Source organism: Macrotis lagotis, chromosome 4 (genome assembly GCF_037893015.1).
Source record: "Macrotis lagotis isolate mMagLag1 chromosome 4, bilby.v1.9.chrom.fasta, whole genome shotgun sequence".
NCBI classification, from domain to species: Eukaryota; Metazoa; Chordata; class Mammalia; order Peramelemorphia; family Peramelidae; genus Macrotis; species Macrotis lagotis.
Genome location: NC_133661.1, coordinates 78,982,616 through 79,005,252, shown reverse-complemented (window position 1 = coordinate 79,005,252; position 22,637 = coordinate 78,982,616). Strand labels below are relative to the sequence as shown.

At 34.7% G+C, this 22,637-nt stretch overlaps 2 protein-coding genes across 3 annotated transcripts in view; one reads left to right on the top strand and one right to left on the bottom strand.

Annotated features, from left to right (window-relative positions):
* Nucleotides 1–7,178, bottom strand: part of BLNK (B cell linker) — a 175,327-nt gene extending 168,149 nt beyond the window's left edge. Inside the window, exon 1 of one of the 2 annotated variants that reach the window (XM_074233256.1) lies at nucleotides 6,974–7,178. Coding sequence is in view for 1 of the 2 variants with exons in the window: in XM_074233255.1 (XP_074089356.1) it covers nucleotides 6,189–6,205 (17 nt within the window). In the remaining variant the exon portion in view is untranslated. Of the gene's footprint in view, nucleotides 1–6,188; nucleotides 6,338–6,973 lie in introns of those variants that run through there. The other variant, XM_074233255.1, reaches the window with a different exon arrangement.
* DNTT (DNA nucleotidylexotransferase) overlaps nucleotides 1–22,637 on the top strand; it is a 114,371-nt gene that overhangs the window by 48,622 nt on the left and 43,112 nt on the right. The window lies entirely within an intron of this gene.

Below are 22,637 nucleotides of genomic sequence, written 5' to 3'. Positions count from 1 at the left end.
ATTCATTTATAAAGGATTATAAATCTAGATCTTTGGTCATGTCTTTGTAGGCATACAATAGATGCTAAAATTTTACCATCTGAAGTAATCTGTCACAAAATTTCTATAATTTTACTGTATAATCTAAAAGGATCAATAAGTCTGGGCTCCTGAGTGATAATCTTTCACTGATTTTAGATGCCAATGACTTGATTCTATTGATAGACCATAGAGTTTCTGTAAACAAATCTACATATTTTAGACATTACATTGACATATCTTTGTCAGTTTATTATTGGTGAGTTTATGAATGTTGACTATTGAGTATCTTTTGATTTTTGGAGTTTAGCTATTTCATAGGCACTATCCAGAGAAACCACTTTTTTTGGGGGGGGGGCAAGACAATGTGGTTAAGTGGCTTGCCCAAGGCCACACAGCTAGGTAATTATTAAATGTTTGAGGCCGGATTTGAACTCAGGTACTCCTGACTCCAGGGATGGTGTTCTATCCACTGAACCACCTAGCTGCTCCCCAAACCACTTTTGTTTATTTTCAATCAATCCATGTTATATACTTGTCTTTAACATTGCTTTGTGAAATGAGGATGATTGGTTCTAAGAGTTTCTCTATAGGTTCTGACTTATTTAGTGTGTATTCTGAAAATGTGAGTCTTCTTTTTGATGAGAAAGTTAATTGTCCTATATCAGCCTTTGGTAATGAGTCCTGTGTTTCATTAATGTTATACAAGTTTTTATTTGGTCATTTCCTAATCTGTTGTTGTCTATTTCACAATGCCAAAAGTATATTAAGAACACTATCACAAAACTGTGCATTGTTCTAACTGTATATTTTCCCTTCACCTTCTACTTCAGTATGCCAATAGATTCCTTAGCATACAGTCTCAACTTTTTACTTGTCTTTATCCTCTATATGTCTTGTGCAGAGAAGACCAAGGGATTTGTAACTATTTTCTTGGTCCTATTTGATTGTGAATTCAAGTTCAAAGACTTTATCTTCTGTTCTTCCTTAATGTAAATTAAGGATTTTATGTTTATTATATCCAAATTATATTTTGATATTGTGGGAGAAAGTTTGCATGAATTTAAACAAAAGCTGTGCTTTTCCATTAAGACATATAACTTAGTGTCATCTAGCTTTGTCTAATCTTTATTTGACTTGAAAGTCATATTCACTTCTAAATGATGATAATAGGCTTATGGCTAGGCAGAATAACAATTGACTTAAGCCATCTCACTGAAAGATGTTGCAGTTTATATCACCTAATCTTTTACATTATTGAGTTGATGGAATATTTGAAAATAGAGAATAGTTTTCCATATAATTATCATGTACTCTAGCATTATCACTAAGTTTGGATCTAAGTTATATAGTTTTAATAAATGATTAAATGATGAGTTTAGAACACAATCAAAGACTGTGATAAAAGCAAAATGAATGTTATGATGTTTTCAGATCATTTGTTCAAAAATCATCGAATTGATATTTAATTGCTCTTTATATTTCTGGAACTTTTAAATTATTTTCTTCTAAGTGTTTATAGATTTTTTTTAGGTTTTTGTAAGGCAATGGGGTTAAGTGGCTTGCCCAAGGCCACACAGCTAGGTAATTATTAAGTGTCTGAGACTAGATTTGAACCCAGGTACTCCTGACTCCAGGGCTGGTGCTTTATCCACTGCGCCACCTAGCTGCCCCCATGCTTATAGAATTTTTAACAATACAAGCTATTAATATATTACACAAATGCATGAATATATGATTAGACTGTATTGGAAGATTTGTTCATGTTTTCATCTTTTTTTAAATTAGTATTTGATGCCTTTTATTAAGAGAAATTTTAAGTACGTTGCTAGTATTTGATGTATCACCATGAAGCTCCCAAGTCCATAATTATAGATTTACCTAGATCTATGGATTTTCAGTTTTTGCAGAAAAGTTACAGCTTCAGCATTCCTCCCTTGGTCTAGTATTTAATGAATACTAAATAAGATTTTGATTCGAAGTTTGATCCAAATTATGTACTTAGTTGCTTTATTGAGATAATGAGATGACCTGGGATTTCAAAGACAGTTGCAAAATAGTATAAACTTCCCAGGTAGAAAGATATTTGAGCAGTGGCAATCAACTAATTCTGAAATGGCTTATCACTGTAAATCAAACCACAAGATATGAGGAAGTAAAAATTGCATGAAAGGATCTTTCATAGATTTAAGTTTCTTAAAAACCAGAATTTTTAAAAAATCTAATGTCTTATACAACTTGATAAAAACTCATTTTCATTGATTTCTATGTGGAGAGGAAAATAAAGGAGTTAACAGAGTTGGTTTCAATTTGCGCCCAACAGTTACAAGAAATACCATTTCATGAATTACTTAATCATCTTACTTTGCAGTGTTTATAATTAACATAAGTATAATTATGTAAAAAAATTATAGCTTACACAGCAGCACTGTAGCAAAGGATACACATGTAAGAGTAGCTACCAATGACAGCTAGAAATTTTCCAGAACTTTAAAGTTTGCAAAGTGCTGCTATATTTATTATGCCAACTAATCATCATAGCAATCCTGTGTGGTAGGTACTCTTATAATCTTCATTTTACCAAAAAGGAAATTTAGGCTGAGTGATTTATCTAGAGTATATGGTAAGTATCTGAGATAAGATTTGAACTCAAGTTTTCCTGACTACATGCTCCACACACTATCCACAATACCACCTGAATGAAAGCCTGCCAAAATCTGACAAGATCCTCCAAACTAATTCAACACAGAAAGGTGGGAATGAAACAAAAAGTCAGAGATGATTCATAATTTATAAGTGAACAAGGTCAGACCTATTAGGATCATGGTTTCCACATTCCTCAGTATTATACAGGAAGACTTGTATTCAAAGAAGACCTTCAGTCATCTATAAGATTTCATTTCTAAAATATTTGATAGTAAAAGAGCTGAGATACTACATCTACTTTGGCTATAGTGTTGCCTAATACAAACCAGAATTCAATCTCTTTTAGATGAATTTGTTCTTTACTCCTAAACTCACTAAAATGAACAGTGAGAAATGAATAAGGATATTATTTTTCTTTTTTCAAGCATCAAAAAGTGTAGAAAAACAATGGTTCTAACTTAAATGATACCTGAACAACAATAATAAAAGAAATTCACACCAATCATCTCCCTAAAGACACTAGATAAATTTATTATATTTTTAAAAACAATTTATTTATTTAAGGCAATGGGATTAAGTGACTTGCCCAAGGTCACACAAGCTAGGTTAATTATTAAGTGTCTGAGGAAGATCACACAAGCTAGGTAATTAAGTGTCTAAGGCTGGATTTGAACTCAGGTCTTCCTGTCTCCAGGGCTGGTGCTCTATCCACTGTGCCACCTAGCTGCCCCCTAAATTTTTCATATTGTGTAAGAATACTGACCAATGATTGGCTAAGTTGACCCTCACTTTTTTAGGATAAAGACACTTTCCTTTCAGAATCAAGTTTTATTTTTGCTAGTTAGAGCCCATGTAAATTGAAGGGTTCTGGCATGCCTTCTGCAATTAAAAATATAAATAGTTTATAGTTTATATATAGTTTATAATTCAGTAGGTTTGGATCCTTCACTACTATACCTTTTTAGTGACAAAACTGTCCTTCAGGAACCTGAAAAATACCTGACCCTAATGATTTTAGGGGGAATAGAGACAAAGTACCCCTTATTTGTACCTGCCTCTTAGTGATTTTTTTTTGTCCTGGTGGAAGTATGATACTACATTTATTATTTATACACTAACCTATTCAGGTTAGATCCAGGAGTCTCATTGAGACTTTATGAATTCAGCTTGGGCTCAAGGCCTGAAACTATCTATAGGTCACAAAGATGCAGAGACAAATAGATCAAGAGATCAATAGGTTTTTTTCCCTTTGTCATAGCCTAATGATCTGAAATTTCTTATTCTCCCTTTGATTTTGTCTACTACATAAACTTCCATTTTATTCTTTGTGCTTTATGCCACATCTTCAGCAATTTTAAATTGCCCTAGAACCACCAGTTTCAGTTTCTGACAATTACCTGGAGTTCCTAAAGATTTACAATTAATTTTGACTAACAACATATTGTGTTTGTGTTCTTATATACACAATAGGGTGCTGAAATGAAGTCTTAAGGAAAAAATGTCCTTTGATCCAAAATCTGTCTCCGAAAGACCAATCATAGATTTAGCATTTATTATACTGCTGTAATAAGGACTATTCCTTACTACACATGGGTGGCACCAATGTTTCTATGAGCTGCCAAAAACTCAGAAAGAGGTTGTGTAGACCCATTTGCTTCCTCCAGGTCTTGTTAATTATTAATATGAATAAGGAAGTTTCTTTTTGTGAATCTCCAATAAGGCAGTAGCATCCTTCCCATACCTTAGAAGGTTACCTAAGCCTTGTATTTATTTTGTGAATAATCTAACCTAAAGGTGCAATGGTCATTCAATCTGATTATATCTACCAACACTAGTAATAGATCTTAAATATCCCTAGTAATCACCATAATTCTCCTCCCCCTCCCCTCACCTATACCATGACATTGGTTATATTATCCACTGAGTCAGAATTCAATAAACCATTTACATTCAGCCTAATATACCTACATCTACCAGTACTATTAATGACTGCTTCTCTGATAAATTTTATTTTTTTCAATGAACAAAAGTCAGTTTTCTTTTCTTCCTACTTCTTCCTGCCTCATTAAAAGAAGAAAAAAAACAGCAAAACTTTGGTGGCAAATTTGCATAGTCTAAAAACTAACTCCTGAACTGACCATGTTAAAAAATATATGTACTAATCTAAACCTGAGTTCAACACCTTTCTGTTAAGGGTAGGTAACATGCTTCATCTTGAAATCATGATTGGCCACTTCAATGATCAGCACTTTTTTTTAGATTTTTGCAAGGCAAACGGGGTTAAGTGGCTTGCCCAAGGCCACACAGCTAGGTAATTATTAAGTGTCTGAGGCCGGATTTGAACCCAGGTACCCCTGACTCCAGGGCTGGTGCTCTATCCACCGTGCCACCTAGTTGTCCCAAATGATCAGCATTTTTAACTCTCTCAAATTTGTTTGTTTGCACAAAGTTGTATAAAATGTTTTGCAAAACATAAAGTGCTGTATAATTATATTGCTGTTGCTTATTATCCTCATCATCTTTATGTAAACCAAAGTTCATATACCTTGATGCACAGAGGAAAATTAGTTCATAAAAAAAAAAATCTTAGCTTTAGAAGGGAGCAAACTCCATCTTTTCTAGTTGTACCTGACCAAGAATCTATTCTATTGGCTGAGTAGGAAAGGGTCCAAATCTAGTTATCAAAGTTAAGAACATCATTTTGTACTTTTTGGGAGAATGGTTTCATTTTATTCTCCTGTGTCTCTCCCTGGCAAATGCATACATAAAGTCCCTTAATAAGGAGCCCACTAATTACTGAGAGAAGTCATTCCATTTCTTATAGGGCAACTCCAATCATTTGAGTGATTTCCTTTTCGTTAAATTAAGACCTGTCTTTCAGTAACTTTCAACATTCCTTCCCAGTTATGCTCCCTGGGGTCAATCAATCATTTAGCCAATAAACATTTATTAAGCGGCAGCTAAGTGGCATGAGTCCTGGAGTTGGGAGAACATGAGTTCCAATTTAACCTCAGACACTTAGCTGTGTGACTTTGGGTGAGTCATTTAACCTCATTACCTTGCAAAAAAAGAGCAAATAAACATTTATTAATAACCTACTATGTTCCAGGTGGGCATTTTGCTGAGTGAAAGGCAAAAGATATTCCTTGCTTTTGAGAAGTTCACAATCTAATGGAGAAGATAACACACAAATAACTATATATAATTAGAATAATCAATAGAAAAAAGGTAGATTTTTAGTGATTTAGAAAGACCAGTCTTCTTTCAAATACTTGAAACTAAATCTATGAAATAAATCTATGAAATAATTCTGAGATTTCTGAGATTTCTGTTTCTCAATTGGTCTACTTAAAGGAACAAAGTTGTATTTTTCATATATATATGTATATATATTGGTTAGTTTACTGAATTTATTTTTTGATAGAAGAGATGGTTCTCTGGAAGGGAAGAGGGATCAATTTGGAAATGTAGGTGGTAAAAAAAAATATCAATTTAAGTTATTTTTTTAAAAAATATTCACTTACTGAGAATCCAGTTCCATCTACTCTCAAACTTCCCTCAGCAACAGAGTATTTAGACACTCTAAGGTGGAGAGACAGAAACAATATGAGAGAATTAAGTGGAAGAACTGGAAAATCATACCTTTAGGATTTATCAGCAATTTCCTTGGTATTTATTGAGAATAATGTTGATAATTAATGAATTATCTTTGTAAGGCCATTCAAATTGCACAATACTTTTTTTTTTCTGCTTTGGCTTTTGAAACACTTCCTTAGCTAGGAAAATGTTCTCCTCCAAGGTTATTATGACACTCCCATCACTGTTTGAAGGATGGGGCAAGTCCCCAAGAGTCTATGTAGTTCCTCCTGCTGTATTTCCTCTCACTAATGTCTCAGTGGAATTGAATACTATTTGTTTGCATGGCATAGCAGGCACAGATGTTTAGGTTGGGAAAACTAAGAATGCCATTAGCCCACTCAACTCCCCTTGGGAAATGCCGAGACAAGCGTTTGTGTGTTTTAAAAGAATTTTTCTAAAAAAAAAAATTAGTAATAAAGGGACCATTTAGTGAACACAAATAAATTAAATCAAACACAACCAACCAGAACAGAAAGAATACAATACTCTAAACTTTAAAAACTAAATTTTGGTTTTTTTCTTTCTAAACTTATTTGCAATCGAAACCTCAGTATTCGAGCATCAGGCAAATACACACACACAAACACACACACACATATACACACATACACACACACACACACACACACACACACACACACACATATATAAACTTTTTTTGGCTACTCACTATGTAATTCAGATTATGACTCCTGGAATCCACTTGATCTTCCTTCTTGTTTCTCAGAGTCCTTGGACCCTCTGGGTTCTTCTGAAACAACTTTTCTTTGGAACAGGCTACTCTAAAACTTTTCATCAGGAGCAAACAGTGACAATCCCCACTTTCTGTGGTTTTTCTTTGCCTTCAGTAGAGGACACATAGTATCATTAGGTCTGTCTCCACTGGTTCCTTTTAACATCCTATTTCTTGAGTGACTCAGCAAGTAGACTTTTTAAAGGGACCAAACTCTTTAAATTACTACAACAGCTTGATTGCTTAAACCTTTATTTGTATATAGTTATAATATTAAACTCCAAGCAAAAGAAATTAATTTCTTCACAGTTTTACTATTACATCTTAAAGTTATTTTTTCCATATTTATTTTTCCAAGACATGATCAATAGTGGACAAACTCTTAGAAAATAGACTTTTGTACTAAGAATATTTATCAAATAACCAATTTTTATGCATACTCTCATACCAAAAATATTTCTCAACTTTGCCACATAGAAAAGTCAGTCTAATATAACTCTTTTTTTTTAGATTTTTGCAAGGCAATGGGGTTAAGTGGCTTGCTCAAGGCCACAAAGCTAGGTAATTATTAAGTGTCTGAGGCTGGATTTGAACCCAGGTACTCCTGACTCCAGGGCTGGTGCTCTACCACTGTACCACCTAGCCACCCCTAACATAACTCTTGCTTCTGTATCTTAGTGAAATCCTTCCAGGTCGGTGGAAGGATTTGCACTAACTGATGCTGAGTGAGATGAGCAGAACCAGAAAAACATTGTACACCCTACCAGCAACATGGGAGTGATGATCAACCTTAATGGACTTGCTCATACCAACAGGGCAACAATCAGGCATAAATTTGGGGTATTTGAGATGGAGAATGCCATCTGTATCCTGAGAAAGAATTGTGAAGTTTGAACAAAGACCAAAGACTATTACCTTTAATTAAAAAAAAGTTATCTTATTATGTAATTCTGCTATATCTCAGAGAAATGAATTAAATTTCTAGGCTTTTCAGAGGATACAAAGAGATATGAGAGGTGGTTCGTGCTATCAAAGGTCTTTTAGTCTAAGTTAAAAGATAAGGTTATATGTATGTGGTTTGGTTTTTTTCCTAAAACAAATAAAGTAACACTCCATCAGTCATTTGATTTCATTACTGTAGGGAATTCCCAGCATGGAAAATTTCTTCTACTGGCAACTTGTCAGTACTTTATGTTTCTTCCTTAAGGATATTATTTCTCTCTCAGCTTAGATTAATGCATACCCTGAAAACTAGCAAATTGCCTTCTGTGGGGGTAGGCAGGAGGGAAGCAAGATTAGGGGGAAAAACTGTAAAATTCAAAATAAATACAATCTTTCAACAAAAGAAAGAAAAATATACTTATATCATGTAATGTGAAAAGAAGAAGAAACAAAATATTTCTTACCTTCACTAGACTGTACTCAGAATAAACTGTCCAAAGTCCCCCAGCTCTTCAGGATGTTACTGGATAAAGTCTGATTTTTCTACAGAAATAAATTCAATTCAACAAAGGAACCCCCTCCCCCCAAAAAAGAAAAGAAATCCTTCCAGGTAAGAAAAGAGTATTCACTTCTTGGCAAGGAACAGAGAAGATTTTGTTTGCGTATTCAGTCAACCAACTTTTTAGATTTTAGTTTTGGCAAACAAAACACTTGGTGTTTTATTAATTTGAATCTTGTGACATTGAGTTTATATACCCTAGACACATCAAAGTTAAGCCAAAAAGTATATTATAAAGTTATCATTCAGTCAATAAATATTTTCTGTGCATCTACCACACAATTCAACAAATATTTCTCAAGTACCTACTATATGCAAGTCACTCTGCACTTGGGGGTGGGGGGAGACAAAGCAATTCCTGAAAGGAATTGAGGTGACCTCATAGGTACATAAATAATGCAATATAAGGAAGGTAGTGATGACTACAATGGAAAACTCTATCCTATAAGAAATTTGAGGAGTGAGTAAATAATTTTAGGGGGAATCAGAAAGACCTTTATAGAGTGGCAGAGTTGGATCTTGATGGAATGACTGCAGGTAGAAATGGAGTGATGGATGTTCATTGCAGGGGTAGAGAATGATGTGAGCATATTACTGCATGGGAGAAAGAGAAAAGTGAAAAATTGGGAAAACTGTTCATTTTACATTGAAGTGTAGAGCATGTCAAAGGGAGGAGCAATTGCTAAGATTGGAAAGTTAGACTGGAGATTGGTTGTAAAGGTCTTAAATCTCAGAGAAATGAGTTAAATTTCTAGGCTCTTCAGAGGATATAAAGAGATATGAGAGATGTTTTGTGCTATCAAAGGTCTTTTAGTCTAAGTTAAAAGTTGAAGTTATATGTATGTGGTTTGGTTTTTTTCTAAAACAAATAAACACTCCCTCAGTCATTTGATTTCTTTACTGTAGGGAATTCCCAGCATGGAAAATTTCCCTGTCAACTTGTCAATAAATTATAAATTTAAGAAACTTCTCAGGGACCCTAGGAGAGCAAGAGACTTGTTCTAGGCCACACAGTCATTCTCTAACATAAGTAAAATTTGAACTCAAATACTCTTGATTCTGATGATTTTCACCTAGTAACCCATGCAGACTCAATGAATGTATTATAAATACATATTATAAATGTATTATAAATATCAACTGAAAAATATAGTGAACTCTATAAGAATTCGAGATATGGGCAAATAACTCCATAATAATTTTATTTTATCATCATCATCATCATGACTGAGCTGGTTACATCTAAGGCATCACCTTTAAATTTTTAAGAAAGAAAAAATATGCTACATTAGAAAATGAATGTCTGATGTATAATTTTTTAGGTAATTTTAATCTCATATGAGAGGGTGGGCAAAAGGGTTAGGATTTTCAAAGCTTTTGTGCAATGATTTTCACATATTCAAAGATTTCATTGTTTTTTTTCTCAAGTCCATAGACTATTAACCATCACCAGGAAACCACCAAAATATATTATAAAAACAATGAATATTTTGAGAAGTAGGCCCACCAACAGGCCCTGGTTCCACCTTCTCTAGTGCCTGAGCTCAAGGGATCATAATTCCCTCCAAAGTCCTATATATTCTCTAATAAAGTCATTACAGTCCTTGACCATTCCTTACTATCAGGAACAGGAAAATTGGACTTCCTGTCTGGAGCAGGAGCAAGAGTAATTGAAGTAAGTAATTGAAGCCAGGCTTGACACAGGTCAGGGTGGAAAAGTTAAACCAAAGCCGAGTTCAAGCAGACATCTGATTTATGAGTTAGTAAAAATAGGTAGGACATAGATTCAGGCAGTCAGCTATATTCAAAGTAAATGAAATTAGGAGGACTTGATTCAGAACAGGTAATGGCAGCAAGCAGTTTAGGCTCAGAGAACAAGTTTCAGAGAGAAAATATCCAGTACCTTGGATAGCTCTCTGTGAGGGACTTTGCTTAGAGAGCTACCTAAGATTTTGGAGTCCAAGGTTCATTCAATTGTCTCCTTAGACTATCAAAACCAATTCTTAGAGGGGTCTCTGCAGCAGCTTAATCCCTCTGAAGCCAAGGATCATTCTCATATTTCTGGGAACTCTATACTGACCAGATTGGAAGAGTCCCAGAAGGCTAAAGTTTTCAGCAACTGGTAAGTTCTCCTCTGCAAATAATTCATCCTCTCCTTTCCACCCCTGCCCCCTTCTCCTTGGATATGTGTATATGCACTATGCCAAAGTATAAATACACATGGATATACATGCATATATATGTGTATCTCAAAAGAGGAGGTAAACTAGGAGAAGAGGTAACTTTTCTTCAGTAAAGTCAGGTTTTCTCACTCATATGGAAAGTTCCTTTGGTCCTTAGGGTGCCATGGCAAATGAGGTGGCAATGCCTTTTTTTCATTTGATAATAACAAAGGCTTCCTCTTTCAGGTCTTCAGTAGCCCCAGAAAGAATGATTGCCAGTGACACTACCTTCTGGAGAACAATTTGGAATTATGCCCAAAAGGCAATAAAACTATGCTTCCCCTTTGCTTTAGTACTATTACTACTACTACTACTACTACTACTACTACTACTACTACTACTACTACTACTAGGTCTGTATTCCAAAGGGATCACAAAAAGGGTAAAAAGCCCCAATGTACAAGAATATTTATAGTAACTCTTTTCAAAGTGGCAAAGAATTGGAAATTGAGAGGATATCCATTAATTGGGAAATGGTTGAACAAATTATGGTATATGAAGGTGATAGAACACTATTGTTCTATAAGAAATCATGAGGGATGGGACTTCAGAATAGCATGAAAAGACTTGCATGAACTGATGCTGAGTAAAGTGAGCAGAGAAGAACATTATACATAATAACAGCAACATGAGGTAATGATCATCTATGATGGACTTGTTCATTTCTGCAGTATGATAATCAAAGATAATACTAAAAGACTTATGATGAAGAATACCATTCATATGCTGAGAAGAGACTGGAGTTTAGGGGTAGACCAAAGTTTACTATCTTCCATTTTTTAAAGTTTTTTTTTTGCAGGGCAAATGGGGTTAAGTGGCTTGCCCAAGGCTACACAGCTATGTAATTATTAAGTGTCTGAGGCCAGATTTGAACTCAGGTACTCCTGACTCCAGGGCCAGTGCTCTATTCACTGCACCACCTAGCTGCCCCTATCTTCCATTTAAAAAAAAAGTTGACTTATGAATTATGTTGTTTTTTTCTCTCTAGTATTTTCTCTTATATTTAATTGTGATTCTTCTTTCACAACATGAATAATATGGAGCTATGTTTAGCATAATTTTAGATATAGAATCTATTTTACACTGCTTTCTATTGGGGAGGGAGGCAGGGAGGGGAAAAAAAGTAAAAAAAATGATTATTGAAAACTACCATTACTTGTAGTTGGAAAATAAGAAAGAAAAATGAAAATTAAAACAGAAAAGAAGAATGGTCACCAGTCTGCAACACCACAGGTACTGTTTCCCAAGTTGATGACATAAGGTTCTAGACTAGAAGTACTGCAAGTTTCTTGGGTTTTGGAGACTGAGGACTCAGGTTATAGTTCCAAATCTGTCCTCATCCATACTGTAAGTTCAAGTAAGTACTTCAACTTCTCTGAACTCTTTTCTGCATGTAAAATAATATCCAGTGTTAGCATTTGTGTAGTATTTTAATGCTTGCAAAGTACTTTACAAATATATTTTGTTCTCACAACAATCCTGGTAGATAGATCTTATGATTAGCTCCATTCTATAATTGAGGAAACTGAGACAGAAAGACATTAAATTACTTGCCCAGGCTTATATAGCTTGTATCTGAGTCAGGATTTGAACTCAAGTCTTCTGAATCTAAGTACAAGTATTCTTCTACTTTTCCATCTAGCTGTCTCTAAAATGGAAATTATATTATCTGCCTCAAGCATAGTTGTAAAGGTCAGGTGATATAATGTGAAAGTATCTTTTTGAGATCTATACAAATGAACAGTATTAACTATCCTTGTTTTGTTCCTTCCCCAGCACACAATCTATCTCGAACCTCTTCATATGGCTCCTGTTCTTTTTTACACTCCAAAATGAAATGTCCCTCCTGTTGTAAAATAGGTGAAATCCTCTGGACCCACTCTCAGTTCATTTTGGCATGTCTACAATAGATACTGACTTATCTCTGCAACTGGATTGGTGACAATCCTGAGGTCTCTAATGCAATCATTGACCTCAGATTAGGAAGGAAGCCTAGAAGTCAGCTGAACTAATTTATACCCCCAAAAGAAACTTCTTTACAATATATTCAATGAGTAGTCACCCAGTGTCATTTATTAAGGGAGCATATAGGATTTAGGACTGGAGGGGATTTTTAGAGGTCATCTAGTTCACACACACACACACACACACACACACACACACACACACACTTCTTTTTACAGATAAAAGGCCACCAAAACAAAGTGATTTGCCTAAGATCACATGGTAACCAGAGCCAAGTTTCAAATCCGGATTTTTCTGAACCAAAATCTCATGCTCTTCCCAGGGTATCATAATACTTCCTTGAGAAAGACAGAGAATATTATTACAGCACTAGGGAAAATGAAGACTTAAGCTTGGCCATAACTAAAGTGAAGATCAGAGGACTTCCGGGATGGAGTCAGGATAGTGGCATGAAGTCCACCTGCTCTTGGAGCCCTTCCCTACCAAAGCTAAATGAAGCCTCTACTCTGACATCCACCCGGAAAAAAGAGAAGATTCAAAGAAGTTTTCAACTGGAGATATCATGTCTCTTTGGGGGCAAAGGGGAAGTAAAGTCCAGGAGGCAGCAGAGTGGGGACAGCTGGGAAAGCCAGCAGGAGGCTTTTAGTCACAGTGCCATCCAGGTCCCAACAGTTTAATAATAACAGAGGTCCTGACAACTAGATAGCAAGCCAGCAGGGAGGTATCCCAACCCCAAACAAAGTCTGAACTCTGAGAGTATGGGGTAAAAGACAGAACTAGGTTGGGAACAATTTTCTGTTAAGTCAGAACCTGGTCATAAAGGAGGAAACAAACCTCTGCAAAGGCAAAGCCTAGACTGCATTGGCAACATTTTGGCCAATGACAAGCTAGGGATCAGACCCTAGCCCCAGCAAAATAAAAGCTTGGATCTATACTCCATATACCCCAGGAGCAGAACTACAACAACAAAAATGAACAAAAAAGCTAAAAGAGCACTCACTATAGAAAATTACTTCACAGATAAAGATGACAGCAATGCCATATCTGAAGAAGAAAGCAGTGAAAAATAACTCACAGGAGAAGTATCAAAACAGTCTACAAATTGGATTCAAATACAAAAGCTCATTGAAGAGCTTAAAAAAGAATTTAAAAACCAAAGAAGAGAGGAAGAAGAAAAATGGAAAAAAGAAATCAAAGTCATGCAGGAAAATTGTGACAAGTTGACCAAATTCCATTAAAAGTAAAAATACGGCTTCAGACACTTAATAATTGCTTAGCTGTGTGACCTTGGGAAAGTCACTTAACTCTATTGCCTTAAATAAATAAAAATTTTAGAGATATATTAAATTTTATATTAATATATTAATTTTATGTTAATTTTAATATATATTTTAAAAAGTAAAAATAACCAACTGGAAAAGGAAACACAGAAGATAATTGAAGAATATAAAATCCTAAAAATTAGAATTGAATAGTTAAAAACTAATGAATTTACTAGACAACAAGATTCCATCAAACAAAATAAAAAGACTGAAAAAAACTGAAGAAAATGTAAAGTACCTTCTAGGGAAAATAAATAACCTGGAAAATAGATCCAGAAGAGACAATCTATGAATCACTGGACTACTACAAAGTCTGGACCAACAAAAGAACCTGGAAAACATCATGCAGGAAATTATAGGGGAAAACTGCCCCAATCTACTAGAAGAAGAGAACAATATAACAATTGATAGAATCCAACAGAACCCTTCCAGAAAGAGACCCCAGGATAAAAACTGCAAGGGCTGTAATAGCCATATTCCCTCAAACATATTTGAACCCTCATATAAAAGAGAGAATATTGCAAGCAACAAAAATGAAGACAATTCAAATACAAAGGGAACACAATAAGACTAACATAGGTCCTATCAGTCTCAACATTAAAGGATTAGAAGAATTGGAATAGCATATTTCGGAGAGTTAAGGACCTAGGATTACAACCCAGAATATGCTACCCTGCAAAATTCAGCATACATGTCAGGGAAAAAAGATGGATGTTCAATGAAATACAGGACTCCCAGAATTCCCTGACACAAAGACCAGAACTGAACAGAGAATTAACTCACCAAATACATGAATGAAATTTACATAAAAAGATAAATGAAAAAGGGGACTAAAAAACAAAATTGTTTTAAACACATGTTGGTCCCTAAAAGGGAAGATATAACAATTTTAATTTTTTAGAACTTTACTTCTCTAAGGAAAATTAGAGGGTAGAATATAATTAAAGAGAATGAACCTAAAGGATATGGGAATAATTGGATCTTTTCTCTCAATTGAAAGAGGTCCAAGATCACATCACTATGTTTTGAGACAAAAAGCCCTGAAAAAAAAAGCAGGGGTGTTAACTTTAACTTAAGTGTCTCCTTATACTTTGACTCACTTTAATTACAAGGTGCTAAGCCCATTTGTCTAATGAGGGCATCATAAACTGCCAGGACATGAGATGATATCTCTGTTACTTACAATCATTTGTAAGGTTCTCAGGTGAGACCTCCAGAGCCTCCCTGACTCAGAGATCTTCAAGATTCTTACAGTTAATTAGATCATCATCTAGTGCTTCACTTAACAAGGTGTTAAGTACCCTAGGTGGGGATAGGGAGGTAAAGTGGGAGAGACAAATAAGCCTGGGGGCGGGATAGACACAAATAGTTCAAGAAATGATATGGCTTTGGATGATACTTTGGCTTGTGTACTTGAAAGATATTTGAAAAGGGGATAAGGTAAAAAATGATTATAATTATAATTTGATGTAATTTGAGTCAATGTGCTTATCAAGCAGTCAAGTAAACAATCTGTGATGATATCTTGATAACAATAGGAGCTTATCAAGCAATCAAATAATTGAACTGTGATTGAAGATAACCAATTAATAATATTAGAGTACCAAGGGAAGAGACACATAGATTTATAATTTTAGAGGGAAAGAAGGGAGAATACTAATGCTGAGAAAAAGAAACTGAAGAAACCATCAATAAACTCCCAAATAAAAAGCCTCCGGGTCCAGATGAATTTACAAGTGAATTTTACAAACATTTAAGGAACAATTAATTCCTATTCTACGTAAATTATTTTTAAAAAATAGGAGAGGAAGGAGTTCTGCCAAACTTCTTTGATGGCACCAACATGGTGCTGATACATAAACCAGGAAGAACCAAAAACAGAGAAAATTATAGACAAATCTCCCAAATGAATATAGATGCAAACATCTTAAATAAAATTTTAGCAATGAGACTACAGCAAGTTATTACCAGGATAATGCACCATGATCAGATTGGATTTATATCAGGCAGGCAGGGATGGTTCAACATTAAGAAAACACAACATAATTAAACCAAAACCAATAGAAATCATATGATTATCTTGATTGATGCTGAAAAAAACCTTTGATACAACATCCATTCCTATGAAAAACCACTAGAAAGTGTAGCAATAAATGGAATTTTCCTTAAAAATAATAAATGTATCTATCTAAATCCATGAACAAATATTATATTTAATGGAAATAAACTCAGAGCATTTCCAATAAATTCAAAGGTGAAACAAGGATGCCCATTATCATCATTACTATTCAATATAGTGTTGGAAATGCTAGTAGTATCTATAAGAGAAGAAAAAGAAATTGACAGAATTGGCAATCAGGAAACAAAACTTTCTATTTTTTATTTTATTTTATGTTTTTGCAAGGCAAATGGGGTTAAGTGGCTTGCCCAAGGCCACACAGCTAGGTAATTGTTAAGTGTCTGAGACTGGATTTGAACCCAGGTACTGCTGACTCCAGGGCCAGTGCTTTATCCACTGCACCACCTAGCCACCCCTAAAACTTTCACTCTTTGTAGATGATATGATGATATACCTAGAGAACCCAAGAAAATCATGTAAAAACCTCCCTGAAACAATGAACAATTCAGCAAAGTAGCAGAATATAAAATATCCACATAAATCATCAGTATTTCTATATATATGAACAATAAAACCCAAAAACAAGAGATAGAAAGAGAAATTTCTTTTAAAATAACTACAGACAACATTAAATACTTGGGAATCTACCTCCCAAGATAAACCCAGAAACTGTATAAATACAATTATAAAACTCTCCTTACCCAAATAGAGTCAGATCTAAATAACTGGTAAAATATCAAATGCTCATGGTTAGGTTGAACTAATATAATAAAAATGACTATTCTACCCAAATTAAATTACCTATTCAGTGCCATACAATCAAACTATCAAATCATTACTTTACCAAGCTAGAAAAAAAATGGTAACAAAATTTATCTGGAGCAACAAAAGGGCAAGAATAGCAAGGGAACTGATGAAGAAAAAATGTAAAGGAAGGTGGCCCAGATCCTAGGTCTAAAACTATACTATAAAGCAGCAGTCATCAAAACTGCATTGGAAATAGAGTAATGTACTTCTGGCCAAGATGGCGGAGAGAAGTCAGGCACTGTGCTAAGTTCTCCTGGCTTTCCATCAGAACTTATATGAAATGAGCCTCTTAACAGAATTCAAATCCACAAAATTCAGAGAAGAACAAAGGAGAAGAACAGCTATCAGCAAGGTCTGCCTCGGGGAACATGGGTGAGCTGGGGACAGAGAGCAGTGAACCAGCACAGGGGTGGTGGGGTGAGATCCATACTAACCTCAGAACAGCAATGTAAGCTTTCAGCTTTGTAATAAGGCAGGAGAGTTCTGTGCAGCAGGTAGGAAAGCTCTAGTGCAGCTATACATCAATCAGGTTGGCTTTGCTGACCTGGAAGACCAGGGCCATGGGCTCCAGATGTTCAGTGGTGTTCCTGTGTTGAGCAGCCCCCTCATCCCTGTGAGAGAAAGGGCCTCTTCCCAGAACAAACACAGTAACAACTTTCCCACCCCCATCCCCACCCTAACTCAGAGAGGGCTAGAACTTCTGAGGAGAATATGAATTGGTCTCCAGTCCAGAAAGACTTCTTAGAAGAGATCAGGAAGGAGTTTAAAAACCAATTAGAAAAATTGGGAAAAGAAACCCAAGAGAAAATGAACACATTGTAAGAGAAAATTAACATCTTGCAACATGAAAATAATTATCTCAAAACTACAATTGGGCAAATGTAAAAACTCCTTTAAAAATAGAATTGACTAATTGGAAAAGGAGTTGCAAAAAGAAAATGAAGAAAATTCATCTCTAAAAAAAAAGAATGGAATCTGTGGAAACTAACGACTTCATGAAACAAGAAGAATCTGTTAAACAAAACCAAAAAATCAAAAAATATAAGAAAATGTAAAATACCTCATCAGCAAAACTGACTTAGAGAAGAGATCCAAGAGAGACCACTTAAAAATCACTGGGCTTCCTGAACACATTGAGGATACAAAAAGTCTGGTCTCAATATTTCAAGATCTTTTGAAGGAAAATTGCCCTGTTATCATGGAACTAGAGGGTAAAATAATTATTGAAGGAATACATTGATCCCCTCCTGAAAGGGATCTCAAAATGAAAACACCAAGGAATATTGTGGCCAAATTTCAGAACAATCAGATAAAAGAGAAAATCCTGCAAACAGCCAGAATGAGACAATCTAGATAAAAAGGATCCATAGTAAAGATTGCACAGGATCTGGCTGCATCAACATTAAGGCATCAAAGGGTATGGAATATGATATTCTGAAGAGCAAGGGAGCTTGGAATATAGCCAAAAGTTCACTATCCTGCAAAACTGAGCCTTCCCTTCCAGGGGAAAAGATGGAAATTTAGTGAAATAGGAGACTTCCAACTTTTCCTGACAAAAAGACCAGAGCTAAATAGAAAATTTGGTCTTCAAACAGGAGAATCAAGAGAATGAAAAAGGAAAAAAGGGAAAAGGAAAAAAATTGCTATCCAGTATAATGAAACTGGCTATGTCCCACCTGGGAGAAAGATTCTCATAATTCTTGAGAATTGTAACTCTATTAGAGAGAATATACTGAGTCAGAAGTAATGGACACTCATGACTAGTTCATGACTCAGAATGATTTAAAAACAATATCTCCTTAAAAAAGGGTGGAACAGTAAAGAGATGAGAGGGTGAAGGAGATTAGTTGGGGGTAAATCACATTACATGAAGAGGTACAAAAGACCTATTGCAATAGAGGAGAAGAAGGGAGGAGGTGAAAACCACCTGAATCTTTCTATCATCAGATTTGGCTCAAAGAAGGATTAACATACACACTCAGTTATGTTAAGAAACTTTCACATATTAAAAGGGGAAAGGGGGAGGGGAGGAAGGAAGAAGGGACAAAGGGAAAGGGAATAGATGGGGAGGGGTGGATATAAGGGGGCAAACATACTGAAGGAAGTGGCATTCAGAAGTAAAATACTGGGAAATATGGAAAAAGTAAAAAAGGGGGGAAATACAAACAGAGGGAAAATAACATGAAGGGCAAAAACGAGTTAGTAATTATAACTCTGAATGTGAATGGGATGAACTCTCCCATAAAACATAAGTGAATAGCAGAGAGAATTAAAAACCAGAATCCTACAATATGCAGCTTACAAGAAACTCATTTGAAGCAGAGAGATACATGCCGAGGAAAGGTAAAAGGTTGGAGCAGAATATATTTTGCTTTAGCTGAAGTGAAAAAGGCAGGAGTAGCAATCCTTATCTCAGACAAAGCAGCTGCAAAAAATAGATCTCATTAAAAGAGATAAGGAAGGAATCTATATCCTCTTAAAAGGTACCATAGACAATGAAGCAATTTTAATAGTAACTATGTATGCATCAAGTGGTACAGCATCCAGAGTCTTAGAGGAGAAGCTGAATGAGTTATAGGAAGATATAGACAGCAAAACTCTACTAGTGGGAGGTCTCAACCTCCCTTTCTCAGATTTAGATAAATCTGACTATAAAATAAACAAGAAGGAAATTAAGGAGGTAAATAGAATGTTAGAAAACCTAGACATGATAAACCTTTGGAGACAATTGAATGGGGATAGAAAGAAATATACTTTTTTTTCCTGCAGTACATGGCACTTACACTGACCATGTACTAGGGCATAAAAACTTATAAACAAATGCAGAAAGGCAGAAATAGTGAATATGTCCTTCTCAGATCATAATGCAATAAAAATCATGTGCAATTAAGGGTCATGGAGAGACAGACTTAAAACTAATTGGAAACTAATCTCATTTTAAAGAATGAGTGAATTAAACACAAATTATAGAGAGAATTAATGATTTCATCCTTGATAATTAAAATAACAAGACAACAACCAAAATTTATGGGATGCAGCCAAAGCGACTGTCAGGATATGTATTATATCTTTAAGTGCTTACATGAATAAAATAGAGAAAGAAGAAATCAATGAACTAAGCATGGAACTAAAAAAATTAGGGAAAGAACAAATCAACCCCCCCCAATTAAATACCAAATTAGAAAATCTAGAAATTTAAGGAGAAAATTAATAAAATAGAAAGCAAAAAACTATTGAACTAATTAATAAAACCAAGAATTGGTTTTATGAAAAAACCAATAGAATGGATAAAACTTTGGTTAATTTGATTTAAAAAAGATAGAAAAAAACCCAAATTACTAGTATCATAAATGAAAAAGGTGAACTCACCACCAATGAGGAGGAAATTAAAGTAAGAATTTGGAATTATTTTGCCCAACTGTATGCCACTAAATTTGATAATCTAAGTGAAATGGATGAATATTTATGAAAATTTAAGTTGCCCAGGTTAAATGACATGGAAATTAAATACTTAAATAACCCTATCTCAGAAAAAGAAATTAAATAAGCTATCATTGAACTCCCTAAGAAAAAGTTTGCAGGGCCAGATGGATTCACAAGTGAATTCTATCAAGCATTTATGGAACAATCAGTTGCAATTCTATATAAATTCTTTGAAAAAATAGGTGAAGACAGAACTCAGCCTAACTCCTTCTATGACACCATTATGGTGCTGATAAATAAACCAGGAAGAGACAAAACAGAGAAAAAAAATTATAGACCAATTTTAGTAAAGTGATTACAACAAGTTATCACCAGGATAATACACTATGACCGAGCAGGATTTATCCCAAGAATGCAGGGTTGGCTCAATATTAGGAAAACTGTTAGTATAATTGATTATCAATTAAAAAACCTAACAGAAATCATATGATTATCTCAAAACATGCTGAAAAGACCTTTGACAAAATACAACACCCATTCCTACTACAAATACTAGAGAGTATAGGAATAAATGGATTGTTACTTAGAATGATTAGCAATGATCTGAAACCATCAATAAGCATTATATGCAATGAGGATAAGCTAGAGGCATTCCCAATAAGATCTGGGGTGAAACAAGGATGCCAGTTATCAGTAATGAACTACAAATGTTAACTTCAGTAATAAGAGAAGAAAAAGAAATCAAAGGAATTAAAATAAGGAAGGAAGAGACAAAACTCTCACTCTTTGCAGATGACATGATGGTATACCTAGAGAATCCCAAAAAGTCATCTAAAAAACTACTAGAAATAATTAGCAACTTTAGCAAGGTCACAGGATATAAAATAAACTCTCATAAATCCTCAACATTTTCTATATATATAACTAGCAAGATGCAACAGAAAAAGATAGAAAGAGAAATCCCATTCAAAGTAACTCCAGACAATATAAAATACCTGGGAGTCTACCTATCAAGACAGACTCAGAACCTTTTTGAAACAATTACAAAACACTTCTCACACAAATAAAATCAGATTTAAATAACTGGTCAAATGTCAACTGCTCATGGATAGACCAAGCAAATATAATAAAAATGTCAGTTCTACCAAAATTAAACTACTTGTTTAGTGCGCTACAATCAAAATTCCAATAAATTACTTTAATGAGTTAGAAAAAATTGTAAGCAAATTCATATGGAGAAATAAAAAATCAAGAATCTTCAGGGATTTAATGAAAAAAAAGTGCAAAAGAAGGTGGCCAGCCCTACCAGAGCTACAGTTATATTATAAAGCATCAGTCATCAAAACTGTCTGGTATTGGCTAAGAAAGAGAGTGGTGGACCAGTGGAATAGACTAGGTGCAATAGCAGGAAATGATTATAGTAATCTGCTGTTTGATAAACCCAAAGAGTCCAGCTATGGGGACAAAAACTCTCTCTCTTTGATAAAAACTGTTGGGAAAATTACAATATGGAAGAAACTTGGATTAGACAAACATCTCACACCCTATACCAAGATAAGATCAAAATGTATACACAATCTAGACATAAAAAACAATATTATAAGCAAGTTAGGAGATCAAGGACTAGTTTACCTGTCAGATATATGGAAAGGGAAGTAGTTTATGACCAAGGAAGAGATGGAGAGCATCATTAGAAATAAACTAGGTAATTTTGATTACATTAAATTAGAAAGCTTTTGCACAAACAAAATCACTGTAAACAAGATCAAAAGAAATGTAGTAAATTGGAAAACAATATTTACAACTAGTAACTCTGACAAAGGATTCATTTCTAAAATATACAGAGAACTGAGTCAAATAAAAAAAAGAAAGACAAGCCATTCCCCAATTGACAAATGGGCAAAGGATATGCAAAGGCAATTTATAGTTGAGGAAATAATGAAAATTGCTCTAAATCATTACTTATTAGAGAAATGAAAATTAAAACATCTCTGAGGTACCACCTTACACTTCTCAGACTGGTCAATATGACCAGAAAGGACAATGATCAATGTTGGAAGGGATGTGGGAAATCTGGAATGCTAATGCATTGTTGTTGGAGCTCTGAATTCATTATGGAGAGCAATTTGGAATTATGCCCAAAAGGCAACAAAAATGTGCAAACGCTTTGATCCAACAATACCACTACTGGGTCTATACCCTGAAGAGTTTATGAAAAAGGGTAAAAACTTCACCTGTACAA